Source organism: Leptinotarsa decemlineata, unplaced genomic scaffold (assembly GCF_025532065.1).
Source record: "Leptinotarsa decemlineata unplaced genomic scaffold, Ldec_3_MD MMD2_tig00001019_RagTag_RagTag, whole genome shotgun sequence".
NCBI lineage: Eukaryota > Metazoa > Arthropoda > Insecta > Coleoptera > Chrysomelidae > Leptinotarsa > Leptinotarsa decemlineata.
The window spans coordinates 3016673-3036466 of record NW_027412557.1 but is presented as its reverse complement, the minus strand read 5'-3'; the positions used below and the strand labels follow the sequence as shown (position 1 = coordinate 3036466).

Sequence of the window (19794 nt, the reverse complement as noted above, 5' to 3'; positions counted from 1 at the left end):
ATGAATTATTCATTCCAAAACAAAATACTCATAATGATTATTCTGGGAATTTTTCATGCTTTATCATAAAATCCTTCCTAAATTTTTCGTTGTATCATCTTGGTGACTTACAATGAATATAAGAGAACTTGGTGAATTATTCACAGAATACATTTCTTCTAGCACAGGTGAATTTGTTTGGAGAATCAAACACATCAAAAATAGTTTTTTCGAATGGTTAGAAAAACCTGTGTGCTAGTGAAGGAAGTTCCTGGAATATTCTTCGGCCTCACCTATTTTATCGTCAAATGAAATATAATTATTTGAGTTGATGTAGCAAAATGACTATAATGCTATGTCTCAAATACACTGTAATTCATTTGATTTGATATATTCATTTTTTCACCTTGAGTATTTATATCGAAAAAACACCCTAATTTTCAATCGAAAATTCTCGAGTCAAAATATCAGTTTTTTTTTCAAAAAGTTGGTGTACTTTCCATTTGTTGGAATCTCTACTTTCTGATGGTGTAAAAAATTTGTTACTATAGTAAATGTTATCAGAAAATGCAAAAAATCGAAAAAAACTCGAATTCTAAATTTTTTTTCCAATCTTTATGTACAATTTCTTAAAAAAATGTGATTCCTGAAATTTTATTCAGTTAAAAAGTTCATTTATTGAATTATAATTACATTCATGTCATAGAAAATCTCATAAAATATAAATATACATGTAAATCGTACTATTGAATTTAGATACTTTATTCAGATTACGTTATTGATTACAATATTTTTAAAAACGTTATTCCATTAGTTTTTGTCTCTTTGATGGCATTTCTTCATCGTTAGATTCTTCAAACCTTTTTAATTCTAGTTGATCTTCGAAATCTTCAAAACCACCACCTTCTTTGCCTCCAATATAATTTCTTCATCCACAATTTCATCTGAATCATTAACTTTCTCGTAGGTTTTTTCTTTCACATTGAAGCAATTTTCAAAACCATGACAATTTGTGCATAAATTTGTGCATTTTGAACCATATTTTCGACTGTTACATCCAGTTTCACAGCTGCAGCAAATAGTTTTAAGCAATATTTCCGGAATTAATAGCTATTCTGTAAATTTGGGCATAATTCCATGTTGATGTTGCTTCCAGCCCCAATATGTTTCTATCAGTTCGTTACCCAACCAAGTTTGAAGCTGATAATATGGCCTGTAACAATGTTGTTCTGCTGATCCTTCTGTAGGTGGGAGGTTTGCCAAAATTAAAGATGATTCAATTTTTGTCAATTGATATTTGTGAAATCTTAATTGATTCACTGTTATTCTTTAATTTTTAGATAAATAAATTTCTTTAATTGTAATCCATTTTTTATATTTTCTTTACTTTAATCTTTCTTATAAAAGACATTGGTCAAACTTGACAAATTGTAAGCGTCTAATAATGAATTTATGATACTTTTCTTTCCTTTTTCGGCAAATCCAGATGGTGTATCGCAACCCGAAAAACAATGCAAAAATGCAACAATACTCACATTTCCAGAACCTGATTTGAGAAAATAAATGCCATGATTAATTGAATTCAATTGATTTTAAAGGACCAAAAGATCAATATCTTGACCCACAACAATGACAATTTTATTAGTATCTTTGTCAATTTCTATCGAGGTCCTTATTATGTCTTATGTCAGTATCAGCATCTTCTTCTACTTGTTTTCAGAAAAACCCTTGTGATTGTAATCTTTTCATTAAAGTTCATTATTTTGTCCTTATTTTTCACGTTAGATAAAAATTGTTTTTGCAGGATGGTATTTTTTACGGTTTTGATAATCAAACTCTGAAATATTTTCTGAAGTTTTTCTACTACTACGTTCTCCTCATTTAGGTGAAGTAGCTAGTGTTACTGTTGTAACTGTAACTGAATTTTTTATTCCGGGGTACCCATCAAAGACAATATAGCTGATTGATGCGTAATGTTTATCTACATAGCGCAAATATTCATTCATGATCTCTTCCACCGTTTCATTTTTCTGCCAAATCACTTTGTGCTGTAAAAATCCATCGTCGATAACATGCACTATGCCGTCAGAATACGTTGGTCTATTCACATTCATGAATAATTCGTAGAGTTGAGATTTTACATTTTTTCTGAGGCCATTTTCTGTAAAAAGTGACAGTGGAAAAGGTGCAAGCTCGTATTGTAAATAAGTTTCCATATCTTTTTTACTGTCTATCGTAATCGATATTCTTTGAAATAGCAATAATATATCCATGGCTATATATTCTTTTATTTTAACGGATGTCTGAAATGTTTTTGAAGTTCACACTGCCAAAATTCATTTCTTCTTCATACTCTCCGTGGTAATTTACAGAATTGGGAATGTTCCTCCTGACGAAAATCAAGTAGTTTTCATAAAAGAGCTCTAAAACAACGCATTTTAAACTTATCATTTCAACCTTTTTCTTTGAAAAATTATTTAAATACTTTGAACTATAATTTATATTTTGCCCTAATTGTTGATTTATAAAGATAATTTTCCTTTTTTAAAGTAGGATATCTAGGTACGTATATATTATTTCAACTTGATATAGGCGCTGTTGCCAATATGTGAATTAGAAACGAATCCCTTTGAAAATTAAAACCCAACATTTGAAACATTAATTTGAATACATTTCGAAGTGAATTTGAAAAAAAAAAATAAACTCAACTTTATTCTATTCATACTTGCATTTGCTATAATAACCCAAATTGAGGAACATTCCCCATCACTACCAATAATTCCTGAAAATATTGACATAGTGTAAGGCCCAGACCCTTCTAGCTCCTTCCTCACTTCTCTATGAAATGGGCTAAAATTTTCCATAGGTGACTCAAGTTTACAAATTATTTTCAAAGCGCATCTACAAATATTATTTGAAGAATATTCTACAACCCTCTCAAAATATTGTAGATGTCTTATTAAATATTAACTTTATTAACTTATTTGTTTGTTAATTATAGTAGTATATTTCGATTTGCAATCATTTTGTTCATTAATGTAACATAGAATCTCACGTTTTTTGTAATTGTATTTGTAATTGAAGAGTAAATTTTATTAATGAATAAAAAAGAATTCGAATTCGTGTTTTTTTTTCGATTTTTTGCATTTTCTGAGAACATTTACTACAGTAATGTATATTTTTTATACCATCAGAAAGTAGATATTCCAACGAACAAAAAGCATACCGACTTTTTGAAAGAAGCTGATATTTCAATTGAAAATTAGGGTCCTTTTTTGATATTAAGTCAAAGTGAGTTGTAATAAATTTTGAGGTTATTTGAAAAAATTGTGAATACAAAAGTTGTATATTACCTACAACTTTGCCATTTAACTTTTTTCCATAGAATTTGTAGTTTTGCCGGAAATCGAGATAAACCATTTTTTACTCTTAAAAACTCACCCCCTCCCACTTTTAGAACTTCGTTCGTAATTTATTTGTTCTTCCATTTTTATCATATTCTTCTCCTTTTCTGAAGAATTTCATCTTAGTATTATTTTTTTTCACTGTTTACCATTTTTGAAGCGCTCAGCCCTGGTCTATAATAACATTTTTTCGTACAGTATCATACATATTCGATTATTTTTCCAATAATATATTTTCAATGAATCATTTTCATTCTAGTTCCTGAGTGGTGATACATTCATTACACCTGCAAGTCGCCACGCTGAACTGGCTTCGAAGTTTTCTCCAGTTTATTTATATCAATTTTCATATCAAGGTGTGATGGACGGTCTTTTATATTTACCCAATGTAACAGGTAGGTAACAGAGGTATCTATGGTATGAATAAGGATAACACGTGTCGAGGTGTTAAAATAACGGTTTGGTGTAGAGATAAAAGTCCAGTCTAATTCATGTTTCAACTTATTCAAAAAACACTTTATTGTAAAATTTTCAATAAACAGTTTTACGAAAACGCGTATTTTGTCATAAAATGGCTTCCTCAGGCGTGTCTTTTCTAACTACAGTCTACATATGCAATACTTAATATACCTAATTTTACAATTTCAAGTACCTGAGTTTGTAAATTGAATTACCTGAGCTTATGTCCAAGTTTCCACATTTGAATAAATATTTAGTAACGGGGAGTTATTCAACTGTAATTGATCATTCAGTAAATTACCCGGATTCTTGAATCTATTGATTTCTAAACATATCAGAAGATTGAGTTTCAAACTCTTCTCTTCTAAATGTAACACGTCGTATTCATGATTGAACTCATGTCCTTCTGCTAAAAGGTGGTTTGAAAATGTAAAATTAGTCTTTCTATTTACCAAACGTTTTCTATGCTCTTCAATTCTTTGGGAAAATGTTCTTCCTGTTTGGCCAATAGACAAATAATAAGTAAATTTAAAAACTTCAGTTAGTCTATCTATGAGATGGTCAAATAATAAGTAAATCTGAAATTTCCTGTGTGTCTATCTCAAAATCATTTCCAAAATTTTATTCACGCAGTAAACGACTAGTAATGAGGAACCTTTTGAGTCCTTTGTAGAAATTTTCATGGATAACATAGAGTTTGGAATCCATAATAATCAGTTAAGTAACAGTTTCTTGTACTGTTTGTTTTACTGGTACAGATAGGCAATTAGGCAAGTTCGTTGAATATGTCAATTCCATTCACTCGTCAATAAAATTCACCACTGAGAGGTAGGTAGATAATTCAATAAATTATGTAGACTTAACCATTACGAAAAATAACAATAAACATGAACATGCAATTTTCCACAAACCATCTTACACGAACATTATCTTACATAATTCCTCTACACACCCTTACCAGCATAAAGTTGCTGCATTCAATATTATGCTTCACAGACTATTGAATATTCCACTGTCTGAGAGTAATTTCCATAGAGAGCTGGGTTTTATCAAACAAATGGCGGTCAACAACGGTTATAAGGTAGATATTATAGACTCTATTCTTTCCAAAAAACAACAAAAGCAGGTATTTTGATAGACCAGATCACCCAAATTCAAGATGCGATAACGTCGGTTATAGGACATTTTCACATTTGGGTGAACCAACCAATAACATTGACTGTTTTTTGAAGAGAGAATGCGTAAACGTATCTTACAGAACGAATAATAGTCCAAGTAAATGTATTAAAAACAATAAAGACAGAACTTCGGTGTTGGATATATTAGAAGTATATGAGCTGACTTGTGGCTCTTGCCAAAAACAGTATATTGGCCAAACAGGTAGAACATTTTCCGAAATATTCAAAGAGCATTGAAATAGTTTTGTGAATAAAAAGACCACTTCTACATTTGCAAACCATCTTTTAGCAGAAGGAGATGAGTTCAATCATGTATACGGCGTTTTTGAAACTCAGTCTTACTAGAATGTTTACAAATCAACAGATTCAAGAATTCGGGTAATTCACTGAATGATCACTTAGAATTGAATAACTCCCCGTTACTAAATATTATTTCAAATGTGGAAACTGGGACCTAAGATCAGGTTATTTAATCCATTACAAATTCAGGTAAAAGTCAGGTATTTGAAATGTAGGTACTTCAAATAGTAAAATTGGGTTTATTGAGCAGATAATATATAGAGAATATAGTTAGTAAAGATATGCCCGAAAAAGCCATTGTATGGCAAAACATGTGTTGCGTTTTTGTAAAACTGTTTAGTGAAAATCTCACAATAACATTTTTTTTGAATACGTTAGTTATGGATTTTCAACAAGTATCGGCCAATTTCATCATATGTAATATGTTTTATATTTCATTCAGTGTTCTATTCTCAATATGGCCATTGTTCATTGATGACTGCACATTTGCAGAGTTGCTGTATATTCTATAGGGTAAGTCCTTGTTCAAAAAGATTTCAACACTACAGAGTGCCCCACGTGATGAACAATGATAACAAATGTGAATTAAAACATATGAATAAACCTATAATAATACGAGTACACATAGAGATGTGAATGATGAATTGTGAATTTATTTTCAATTATACTTGTAAATATTCATATTCTTATTTGTGAGAACATGACGAATTGCATACGTTGAAATTTACTCTCTGTTTGTAATTTTTGTGTATAAAAGTCCCTAATATATGAATCCATATCATTAAGTTTTTCTTGTTAACAATATTTGTTAGTGATACATTAAAGGACGGGACACACCTGTCATACACCCTTCAGATCCGACTCCCATCATACAGTCGGACGAGTGTATGAGAGGGAAATAGTACTTTAGTCCGAATACAGTAGTTCACATCGTTCCGATACGTGGCCAACCCCGCTTCCACCCGACTCCGTTCCTGTATCCGAGCATGATCCGATCGTGCAGTCTGTTCTCCAGCTGCGAGACGCGTATCGCTTGGAGTTTGTATGATATTTGAGTATTTTTTCTTCAAAATAAATTTAAAAAATGTCATTAAAACCAGATTACCTTCCGAGATATTGTTTGAATCGACACTGGCGATAGTGGCAATTGTAACAAGCCGGAATGGTAAATCGAAAAGAAGTCGGAAACATGTATAACAAGTGTGATTACCCACTGGCGATCCTGCACCGATCCGCTTTTGTGGCAAAATCAAACCGGAGTCGGATCGGAGAGGTGTATGAAGAAGTGTGTCTCGGGCTCAAGTCTGATAAATCCTGGCTTGTTTAGTACGAATAAACGCAATAAGCCCAAGAGGCTGCAGTGTTTTTTGGAGAAGGACTAAAGGACAAGTCAGACAGCTCTCTCAAGGTACAAAAAAAATAGTACGGATGGTATATTTACTAGTTTGGCAGCAGGTGTGAACACTGCGCACAGGTAATTATGTGAAATTGGTTACAGAAGACCATAATGAACAAGTGTTAAATAATGTAGTGAACTATATGTATATATTTTAATTACTTTCAGTATAATTTAGTATCTCTAACTGGTTGACCTTGTGCGCCGTTTTTCTTCTACCTCCGATTGGCGTGTTATTTTCTTCTTTTCTCCACTATCTGCTGATGAATGTTCTTCGACCGTTAATCTTTTGACAACTTTGGGGGCATCATTCCTTTTTGTATTTTCGTTACTTTCAAGGTCATTCAATTCCTCATATCACAAAATTTGATTCCGATCAATTCACTATTCAACAATGAATGAACTGTGGTTGATATAATGTCTATATATAGTAACAAAGTGAAAGGTAGAACTGAATCCTCTGGAGTGACATAAAAATAAAACAGGCACTGCTCCCGAACACCAGAAATGTAACACCTTTATCAATGCGCGTTTAACCAACCGAGTTATCATCTTCAGGAGATGAAGTAAACTAATTCCTCACTCTAAAACAGTAGATGAACAATGTATGTACGAGCCTACTTCAAGGTCGTGCGTCGCTGTTAAGTATTTCAGAGAGAAACTTTAGTGAGTGGAAGAGAGAAACGGGTGACATCATCGACGCAGGATGGAATGAGTATCGTAGCGATTCAAGCGTGGAACTCGGCCCCCTTTGGGACTCCGCCTCACCCCTCGGCCCCCTTGTCTCGTTCCAGTCACGAGATTCTAACTGAAAAAAGTTTATAGTTATGAGAATCGAACCCACGACGTCCGCGTGGTAGACATTGTCCTTAGTCTCTACACCAACGTAAGATATTGAAAGTAACTGCGAATGTTGGGTATTCATAGCGTTAGTTTTATCGGGACCGAAATTGACTCATTCATTATACTTGACAGCATTTTTTTTTATTTCGTCATTATCATGTTGAAGATAGGAAAATATACTTAGATTTGGGAATTAATTAACATTTCATGTAAAGATGTGTATGTGTGTGTAAGAGCGAGAGACGCGTGTGACGTAATCGAGGCAAAGAGAGATGGAGATGGTATCGAGGTTTTACCGGTTGCTGGCGCAAGCAGGTGTTGCCGGTTTCAAAATTAGGCGTGAAAGACTCGATGAAAATTGGAAGCGCGAATATGATATATTTTATAATGATGAATCAGATTTAAGAAACAATATGACAACTCAACCTGCGAACCCTCATTGTATACAAGATGTCTCAAAATACATCATTAAGAGAAAAAACATGACATCGAAGTGTACAGGGTGCGTCAAAATACATCATTAAGAAAAAATGTTACAGATCAATGAGGCTGTATCGTTTCAAAGTACGATCCCTCATTGTTACAAGGTATCTCAAAATACATCATTGAAAACAAACATGGCGTCGAAGTATACAGGATGCGTCAAAATACATCATTTGGGAAAAAAAACATAACAGTTCCACGAGGCTGTAAGTTTTCAACGTGCGATCCCTCAATGTCTACAAGGTATCTCAAAATATATCATTGAAAACAAATATGGCGTCGAAGTGTACAGGGTGCGTCAAAATATATCATTCAAGGAAAAGAACATGTCGGTTCAAAATATGATATTAATGTGTATACAGGGCGTTTCAAAATACATCATTTAAGAAAAAATACATGTCGGTTAAACAGAAGTCTAGCGTTCCAACATGTCAGAAGGACACTAAGCCTCGTATCTTTGTTAACCAAGTTGGCACCATCAGGAGAAGAAGGAGATGGCACCAAAGGTGTCGAAGAGTTACGTATTGTGGAGTTAACATTCGAAAATGGGGAAAGCCACCGTTTTACAAACGTTTCGACCGTTTTGCGTGCCACCGTTTTGCGTGCGTTTTCGATCGTTTGCGTGCGTTTTCGATCGTTTGCGTGTGTTTTCGACCGTTTGCGTTCGTTTTCGATCGTTTGCGTGCGTTTTCGACCGTTTTACGTGCGTTTATTCGTTATCGTTTCATCTTATTGTCGTTATTTCTTCGTATTTCAATATGACAGTCATTTATCACCTAATGCGTTTCGCTAACCCAGTAAGCATCATCAGGAAATGACTGAAGTCCATGCTTTGTCATATGAAGATTCATTTTGCGAATTTTCGAACTCTTGAACGGAACCTTGTGGAACACCCAAACTAACTTCTGTTACAGAGTAGTGTCGGTCAGCCAATCAGAATGGAAAAATCAAATATTGCTCGATTGATACAATAATAATAATAATAATAGTGATAAAACATCAAAACCTTGAAAGTGACGTAGTCAGCGTGGGAGGTGGTGGCGTGTGTGAGGATTTGTGGAAATGAATAAGTTATTACAAAAAATAATAGCGCAACTGTCAGAAGGGCACTAAGTTGTATATTCACTGATAATGATCGGATCGCGTACAGCACGTCAAATGAAAGGATAAGAAATGCAGAATTCATCGACAAAGAGAAAGCAAAGATGACGAAAATGTCGGAAAGGCACTGAGCCAAATCTTCGGTAATGATATTTAACGTAATCTCAACGTGCAGCACATCAAATGGAAGGAAAGAGAATACAGAGTGTATCAACAGAGAAAAAACAAAGATGGCGTAACGAATATAATATCCAACGCCTAATGTGAAATAACATAGTAAGAATTGCGAATTCAACGAAAATCATTGAACAAACTTGGAATTGAAAAATGTTGGGTTATGAACAACTATAAGTTTATTCCAATTGCAGAAGCTTGATTCAAAACGCAGAATTTATTGACAAAGAAAGTGAAAAAATCATTTTATACTAAAACATAGGATATATTTGGATTCCTCAGGATGAGAAGGTCTCGAATCCATTAAAAAACGGCCACTTCTGGTTTTCACTTCCGGTCGTCCGATTTCGATGATTTCGACATCAATGGATTCGTTTACATGCCATTAAACATAATTGATCATTTTTCGGAGCCAAAAGGGCCTTATAACCTATTTTCATTATACTAGCAGCAACAGACCGATGTGGGTACTCATTTCAAATGATTTCATTTGTAGGTTATGAAAAGTATAATATACAGCGTATAGTATGAAATAGCATAGGAAAAATTGCACATTGAAAAAAAATCATTGAACATACTTGAAATCAAAAGTTGTTGGGTTATGAAAACTACGAGTGTAATCCAATTGCAGAAGGTTGATTCTAAACGCAGAATTTGTTGACAAAAAATGAAAAATTCATCCTAAACTGAAACATATAATATTTTTTGGATGCCTTAGGGTGAGAGGGTTTCGAATACGTCAAAAACATGTCACTTCCGGTTTTCACTTCCGGTCGTTCGATTCCGACGATTTTGACATCAATGGATTCGTTTAGATGTCAAAAAATATAGTTATTCATTTTATGAAGCCAAAAGGACCTCATAACCTATTTTCATAATACTAGCAGCAACAGGTCGATGTGGGTACTCATTTCAAATGATTTCATTTGTAGACTATAAAAAATATAATATCGAGCGCCTAATGTGAAACAGCACAGAAGGAACTGCAACGAAAATCATTGAAAAAACTTCGGATCGTCACGTACAGCATGTGAAAGGAAAGAATAAGAATTGCAGAATTTATCGACGAAGAAAAAACAAATATGGTGCAACATGTCAGAAGAGCACTAACCCTTATCTTCAACAATGATAGCTGAGTCTCAACGTGCAGCACATCAAATGGAAGAAAAAAAATGCAGAATTCATTGACAGAGGAAAAACAAAGATGGCGCAACATGTCAGAAGGGCACTCAGCCACATCTTCGTTAATAATTGTCGAATCGTCACGTACAGCACGTCAAATGAAAGGAGAGGAAATGCAAAATTTATCGACAGAGAAAAAACAAAGATGGCGCAGTTTGTCAGAAGGACTTTGAGCCATATCTCCGTTAATGATAGTTGGATCTCAACGTGCAGCACATCAAATGACAGGGAAACGAATGCAGAATTCATCGACAGGAAAAAAAAGGAAGACGATGCCAAGAGGACACAAAGTTGTATCTTCACTAATAATAGTCGCATCATCACATGTATCACTTCAAAAAAAAGCAGAATTCATGTGTTTGTTGCGCTATTCATTTCCAAGGTGACATGGATCAATGTCAACGCTGAATAGTCATCTAACAAAGACTCTTTGGTTTTCTTTGTTCCATTTCAGAATATGTCATTACTTTTCTTTTGGGAAAGAAAGTTTTTGGCTTTCTACTACTCCATCTGATACAAAAAAAAGAGGGATGAGAAAATCTTCCAAAGAAAGGAAGGAAGTAATCAATTTGAAACTCTATACATGAATGTGTAGATCATGCAAAGAAGTAACTTCCAGACACAAACTGGAAGAAAGTCCTCCTGAAACAGCTACTTTCATATAAACATCGAATTGCACGAAAGAAAATAATTCTTTCGAAACAAATACTTCTATATGAACACTGAATTATACAGAAGATACTTTTCTCTACTCAGTTTGTATTTCAAACATTTGTTGTGGAATAAGGATCAGATATCATTCACATGAGTTCTACTTTGAATGAATGGTAATAAATTGTACTCACATAGAACACTGTCACCCTTACTGATATACACCGATGTTTCGCCTTAAGACACTTGCCCTAAGGCTCTTCAGTACCAAATTGGATAACATTATAGAAAATATACACACTTCATTCATGAATTACGATTTTGAATGTCACGAAATAAGCTTGATCTGCTTATGTCATCGATGACATCGTAATGACATTCATTCACCTATTTGATTCAATCCCAGCCAAGAGGAATCTTATTTGAATTGAAGGGGTTATATTTTTAGGAGTGATTAATTTTTTTGGGAAAGAAAGTTTTCGGCTTTCTACTATTCCATCTGATACAAAAAAAAAGGATGAGAGAATCTTCCAAAGAGAGTAGTAGAAAGCCAAAAACTTTCTTTCCCAAAAAAATTAATCACTCCTAAAAATATAATCACTTCAATTCATGTCATTACTAATTTTTATATTCATATCCAAGGTGACATTGATCACTGTCAATGCTGAATCTGCATCCGGAGATACGTAGTTCTCCAAGTGACGAAACAGAGGATCTTTATTTGATTTTGAGATATGTCATCACTTATTTCAGTATAAATATACGTCCTGCATGGCGGAATGAGTTAGTTGCATCCGTTGAAAGTGAAACCAGTGACAAGTGCACCGATTCTACTTGAAAGTAAGTGTTTTTAAGTTTGACATTTGATTTCCAAAATTTTTCTCGATATATATGTTGGATGATTTCCGTCAAATGTTTTTTATTTCGTGGTTTGTTTGAGATAGTATTCGCATATATTGTGAATCACAACATTAACTTTTTTTTAAATTTTTCTCAGATGGATTTACGAAAATTGAATGCGAGTTCGATCGTGAAGAGGAAGCCAAGTATCAAAGTAGCAAATTTGCCTGTGGAGATGCCGCAGAGGATGTTCACAGCCAAAATCGTGGAAAGTAAATTTGGTGAGGCGGTCTTGTAGGATTTGGGAGATAAAGTATCATTTCTGCCTCACCGAGTGACGGAGGCGTATCGCCCTCACTTAGAAGAATTTTCATCATGAAAATACGCTATTGTGTTCAAAGAGTTGATGGATATTGGGAAACCGAATAGTGTCGTTTCATTTGAAACCGTAGTGAATTTGTAAGACTTTGAAGATTCATGGTGGTGTATTCCAAAATTCAAGAAACAGATGCCGTTCTGTATGGATCATTCCAAAGGAAATTTGTTCGGCTGCAGTCTCAATCACGTTGATATTTTATATAAATGGCTTTATAATATACTACCAAAATAAATAAAATGCATATCACACACATCTTTTTTTTTGAAACTGAAAACTCATCCTATACAGAGAAAGTTGTCAAAAATATGCAATAACGAAGAATTATATACGAGAGTTTATAGTGATAAATAAACATCACATTGAAAGATACAAGGTTGACAAAAGCAGGACATTTCAGAAATAAAGAATATAAGTTTGTCTGTCATTTTAAATTCTGATTCGTTGGGTCGTTTCAACAAAACGTGGTATTTTCTATCTTGAATTTCATTCAGAACATTATTACAGATGATGTATATTAGACATTCGATTTTAATTATGATATTTGGAAATTCATTTCGTATTGTAGTTTTTTCGAAATTCCCATTCAAAATAGCACCCTTTGATATAGACACCGGACGAGTCTATTATATGTAGATAACCTGAGTTTCATTTGTTCGTAGTTCTGAGTTCTTGGACATATAAACATAGCAAAGTAACGATACAGACGAATATGAAAAATCGTCATAAAATAATTCAAATCCATTCAGGTGAATACATAAATTGAAAGATATTTTAACCTCAACTTCGATATTCTGAAACAAAAACACACATTATTCACAATTCCATCTTTCGTTATTCCAAGTTCATAGTCATCAAAATTGATACGATTATAATATATATAGGAATATAAAACTATCTTCAAATACAGTTGCATGAATGCACATCAAGCATTTTGTCGTAGTACTGTGACCGGGGGCAAAGTTACAACTTCAGCATAATATGAATGTTTATAAATATTAGGGAAGATCAAGATCATCAACAGGTATTCAGAAATTCATTCGGTGTGCATTGATCACTCGTCAGAAACGGTTCCAAAGCTTTCAGAATACAATGCAAATAATTTTCTTCATAACTATTCGTTCAATATTAAATATTATTACTTCAAAATATATCGAAATCATAACATGTTTGCGATTGATATATCAGTTACATTTGGAAAGTGAGTTTCAGTTTGGAGAAATAGTAGCCCACACATATTGGAAATTTTGCCATAGTGTGGTGAAAATCGTATTGAAAATCCTACGAAATATAAGCGTCAAAAATACAGAGTGAATCAATATTGGAAATACATCGTTTGGAACCCCACATAACCCGTCTCTCTCGAAATTTGGCAGAAATAAAGCTGAGTCGTTTTGTGGAGTTAACGTTTGAAAATAGGGAAAGTGAAGTATTCGACAGTTTTGCATGCGACGGTTTTGCGTGCGTTTTCGATCGTTTTACGTGCCTTTATCCGTTATCGTTCTGTCGTTATTGTCGTTTTTTTTTCTATTTCAATATGGCAGTCATTTATCACTTAACGCGTTTCGCTAACCAAGTAAGCATCATCAGGATTGCGCGCAATCCCGATAATATTGAATGTGTGGTGGTCATACAATCGGGATAATGATGAAAATATGGATAATGGGTGTTGGTCAAAAATCACCCATAGAGCATCAAACACGTCTACAAAGCGTTAAAACGTTGTTTTTTCTATTTCCATTCGGATTCGAGATGATAAACAATAAATATTGCCATCTATGGTGTATCGCAACAAACATCCTCCAGAGGGCGCAACCAGTGAATTTAATGAAGAACTTCATTACACACTACCGACACATACTTAACTTTAGTAGATAAAAGCGTTCCGCAGCTGAGTTTTGTCTTTCTGTTACAGATATTTGGAAAATTTGAAGATATTCAAACCTTTTTCTGCAGAAAAATGCCGCTCTTCACTGACTTGGTGTACTATATCTCCTATTTTTTGGGGTTCCACCTTCTGCTTCAATAAGTTTGTTGGGGTTCAAATGGACACCAATATGTCTTGGAATAATCATGTCGCTGGAATTATCGAAATTGCACGCATCATTCGATACCTATCGAAGCACACCAGAACATATAGTCATCGCAAGATGACTTATTCATTTCTTATTCATTTCTCCGTTGGTATCTTCTAAACATTTCAGTCTTGAGTGAAGAAGTCATGTAAGAAGTGACGATCCGACTATTATTAACGAAAATATGGTTCAGTGCCCTTCTGGTTGCCTCTTTTGTTTTTTCTTTGTTGATAAATTCAACATATCTCCTTTCATTTGATATGCTGCACGTAACGATGCGACTATTATCAACGAAGACGCGTGTTCGTGCATTTATGACATATTGCGGCATCTTTGTTTTTTTTGTCGACGAGTTCTGGATCCTTTTCCCTTTCATTCAATGTACTACACGATGAGATTCAATTGTCATTAACGAAGATGTGGCTTAGTTCCTTTCTGACATGTTGCGCCATCTTTGTTTTTTCTCTGTAGATGTATTCTGCATTCGTTTCTCTTTCATTTGATGTGCTGCACGTTAAGATCCAAATATCATGAGAAATTGTGACTTAATGCCTTTCTGACATGTTGTATTCTCTCGTCGATGAATTCTGCATTTTTTCATCCTTTCATTTGACGTTCTGTACGCGAAGATTCGATTATTATTAGCGAATATACAACTTAGTGCCTTTCTGACAGTTGCGCCATTTTTTTTCCTAATAACTTATTCATTTCCACAAATCCTCACACATTTTCTACCACGCCACCACCTTCCACGCTGACTACGTCACTTTCAAAGTTTTAATGTTTCATCACTATTATTATTATTTTTCGACCCACATTCTCCAATTGAATATCATCTAACACAATTAATCGACCGATATTTGATTCCTCCATTCTGATTGGCTGACCGACACCACTCTTTAACACAAGTTGAGTTTTAATGTTTTATCACTATTATTATTATTATTCGACCCACGTTCTTCAATTCAATTTCATCTAACACCATCATTCTACTGATATTCGATTTCTCCATTCTGATTGGCTGACGACACCACTCTGTACCAGAAGTTAAGCTGAGTGTTCCACAAGGTTCCGTTCAGGAGTCTGAAAATTCGCAAAACGAACTTCTATACGACGAAGCGTGGACTTCAGTCATCTCCTGATGATGCTTACTTGGTTAGCGAAACGCGTTAAGTGATAAATGACAGTCATATTGAAATAGAAAAAAAAGGACAATAACGAAGAAACGATAACAAATAAAGGCACGTAAAACGGTCGAAAACGCACGCAAAACCGTCGCATGCAAAACTGTTCCACCGTTAACTCCACAAAACGACTCAGCTTTATTTCTAACAAATTTCGAGGGAGAAGGGTTATGTGGGGTTCCAAACGATGTATTTCCAATATTGATTCACTCTGTATATATGCGCTTATATTTCGTAGGATTTTCAATACGATTTCCACTACACTATGGCAAAATTTCCAACATGTGTGGGCTATATGTGTGTAGTCTGCAATACTGTGAAGTACATATCATTGATCGCTCCAGTTAGTTTAGAGAATATCACGTAAATTATACATCACAGTTATTTTCCAAAACAAGATACGAATATGAGTACATCATGTTTACCTAATGAGATTCAATTCCGAGTTCCTAAACGATCTACATCATATTTCTGCATTTGATCACATATAAACAGCAGTCAGAATATAAAAATCAATACAAACGATTATCTTATCAGCAACAAAATTCATCGAATATAAAGCAGACCGTACACGTTGAATATGTCTGAAATCGAAATCACGAACAAACAAATTTTTGAAGAGTTGGTCAGATGCAAGAAAGATTTGAAAGCTACGATAGAGGCGGTTGAAGTTAGGATATCTCTTCAAGTAGAGGAAATGAAACACAAAGTCGAGAAGGTTGAGAGAGAAAATCAAAAACTAAAAAGCAAAATAGAATACATCGAAAGAGCAGGAAAGAAAAATAACATCGTGATTTTTGGCATAGAAAGGAGAGACAACGAAATACTGAAAGCAGATGAAACCATAAACATTCTAAAAAATCTTTTAGATATCAACCTAGATGAATCGGATCTGAACAACGTGTATTCCTTAGGTAAATCTGGAAAATGTCCGCTAAAAATTGAATTCACCTCTTTCCTCAAGAAGTCTATGATTTTGAAAAATGCCAGTAAATTAAAAAGTATGCAAATTCACATTGCAAATGACTTAACAGTTGAACAAAGAGAAGAAGGAAAAATCCTCAGAAGACATCTTTATCTTGCTAGACAAAACGAAGAGAAAAATTGTTTCATAAAAAACAACAAGTTGTTTGTTGACAACCAAATTTATACAGCTGCCGAGCTAGAATCAACCCGTTTTATATTTGAAGGGACCAAAGCAAACAGTGAGCCAGGTACACCATTTAATACAGAAAAACAAACCCAGAAAGAAGAAAGTGAAGAAACACCCCTCAATATCCAAATTCCACGAAGAAAAACCTTTAAATATACGGAAGTAACACACAACCCTCGTAATACCACAAAAACAGATACGACAAAAAAACCAATCAAGGAAAACACCACCGAACGACTAAACACAAGACACAACTCAACATCGAAGTAATCACCGCGTTTTCACACTGTTTATCTTTAGGTTTATAAGTCCAAATCAAACAACGTCTCTAGTCTTATGCATTTCCAGATTGGGTCAAATCCCCTAATTAATTAATCTGTTGATCATACTCTATATTATATTACTCTACTACTAATTCTATTACTCTATTGCTAATTCTAAAACCCAAAAATGGATCAGTATATACGCGATTTCAAAGTCAGCAAAATAATAACTTATCCATTGGAAGATATTATGGAATGCACTAATGTTTTAACTATCAATTCATTGAACAATAACTTCAAAATATTAAGCATGAATATTCGTAGCATCAATAAAAATCTTGATCTGTTTAAAATTCTTCTACAAGGGTTGAATTCAGACATAGATTGTTTGATTCTCACTGAAACATGGGATATTGTTGACTAAACTTTATACACTATTGACGGATATGACATGCTATATAATGGAAGTCACTATAATCAAAATGATGGCGTTGTAGTTTATGTGAAAACGTCATTAAATTACACTTTTAACCGGACTGAAATTTATAATAATATGAACATAATGGACATTAAAATATCCACTACAGGTAGAAAAAATATAATTGTTACAGCAATATATCGATCCCCAGATTCAGATGCTAGAGAATTCATGAATAGATTGAATTTATTTCTAGAAAACGCCAAGAATACTGATGATATTTGTATATTTGCAGGAGATCTTAACATCAATTTATTAGATCCCGACCAAGATGTATGTTCGGATTATCTGAATACTTTGAATGAGCATGTTTATATATCTACAATCAACAAACCGACAAGGGTCCAAGCCAACAGTAGCACTTGTATAGATCACATATTTCTAAAATCGAGTGTTGATATTCAAGACCAAATAATACCAATAATCCTGGTAACATCGATAACAGACCACTATACAACTATTCTTCAAATTATGTTAGAAAATTAAACTCGTAATAACAACAAACAAACTAAAATTATCAAGTTCATTAATGAAAAAAAAACTCAACGATACGTTCAAAAGTATAAACTGGGACCCGGTATTCTTTTCTAATGATGCAGATTCTGCGACAAATATATTTATTGATATTATTTCTGATTCGATGAATGCATGTACTGAAGAAAGAAAATTCAATAGGAGACATAAAAAATTGCACCTTGGGTTACTGATGGTTTATTGAACTCTATAAACAAAAAAAATAAAATGAAAAAAGCTCTCCTAAGACAACCTGATGATACTGAACTCAGAATTGAATTCAAAATGTATAGAAATAGACTAAACACTATCATAAAAAAAACTAAATCAAAATATTATAAAGATCGAATAGAACAAAACAATCATAATACAAAAATATTATAGGAAGTAGTACAAGAAATTAGTGAAACTTAAAAAACACACAAATATATTGACTCCGTTTTTGACGAAAGTGGGCAGGTGTTGACAGACAGAAGAGATATAGCCAACTAATTCAATTCCACATTTTCAGGTATGGGTAGGAAAATGGCCAACAGAATCAAAAAAGATCCAAATTTTGTCCTAAGACGAATAACTATGTCCAACTCGTTAGTCTTCACTCCGGTAGACTCAGCTGAACTCCAGATCATAATAGGAGAACTGAAAAATAAAAAGGCAGTTGGTACTGACAATCTCAGAGCTGAAACAATTAAAATTATATGTTATCATATTATTGACCCTTTGAAGCATATTGTAAACAAATGTATTGAACAAGGTAAATTCCCGTCAGCATTTAAGAATTCAGTAGTAATTCCCGTACATAAAAAGGATATACTCAAGAAATGAGTAATTATCGTCCCATATCTTTAATAACCCATCTTTCGAAAATATTTGAAAAAATAATTAAAAACAGATTAGTCTCTTTCCTCAACAAATATAAAATCTTATCAGAACATCGAATTGGCTTCAGACAGAAGACATCTACTGAAGACGCAATAATTGTTTTAACAACAAAAATAAAAGAAGCCCTCAATGAGAGTAGTCCAAGATATTGGTGTCAGAGGAATCTGCTTGCAGCTCTTCAAGAGCTATCTAAATAATAGAACTCAGTCAGTAAATATTGATGGTCTACTCAGTGACGTAAAGCCGATTGACTATGGAGTACCGCATGGTACAGTCCTAGGGCCTATACTATTTAATATATATATATATATATATATATATATATATATATATATATATATATATATATATATATATATATATATATATATATGGTTTGTTCTCATTGAGATGCTCCAGGGATATAATTGGATTTGCTGACGAAGGCTATATTTTATAAATTTGATAAGTGGGAGAATCTGAAACTTGAAACTGAAGACGATTTCGAAATTATAAAAAAATGGTTCGAGCACAAACTACTTACAATCAACACAGACAAGACTTATTAATTACCGTTTAGCTGCAGCTCACCTGGACTTTCCGATTTCCAAAAATTGAAAATAGAAGGCGCCACTGAAAAATTTATCATACTATCTGTAAAAAAATGAAATACTTGGGAATCATCATTGCCTATCGCTTAAAATGGGATCTTCACATAGCATACGTATTAAAGAAACTAAGAACCATTCTATTCAAATTCAGAAAACTCAAAGAAAACATACCTGTGTGCCTGATGAGAATGTTATACCATGCATTAGTAGAAAGCCATCTACGCTATGGGATTCTAGCATGGGGTGGAGCTTTAAGGACGCACATAAACCAATTAGAAGTGATACAGAGG

The 19794-nt window shown here is 33.7% G+C and overlaps 1 protein-coding gene across 4 annotated transcripts in view; it reads left to right on the top strand.

Moving 5' to 3' along the window:
- Positions 1–19794, top strand: part of LOC111512424 (juvenile hormone esterase) — a 90793-nt gene that overhangs the window by 58694 nt on the left and 12305 nt on the right. For all 4 annotated transcript variants that reach the window (XM_074175330.1, XM_074175332.1, XM_074175331.1 and 1 more), the window contains one exon: positions 3643–3778. In XM_074175330.1, the coding sequence (XP_074031431.1) occupies positions 3643–3778 (136 nt within the window). The remainder of the gene's footprint in view (positions 1–3642; positions 3779–19794) is intronic.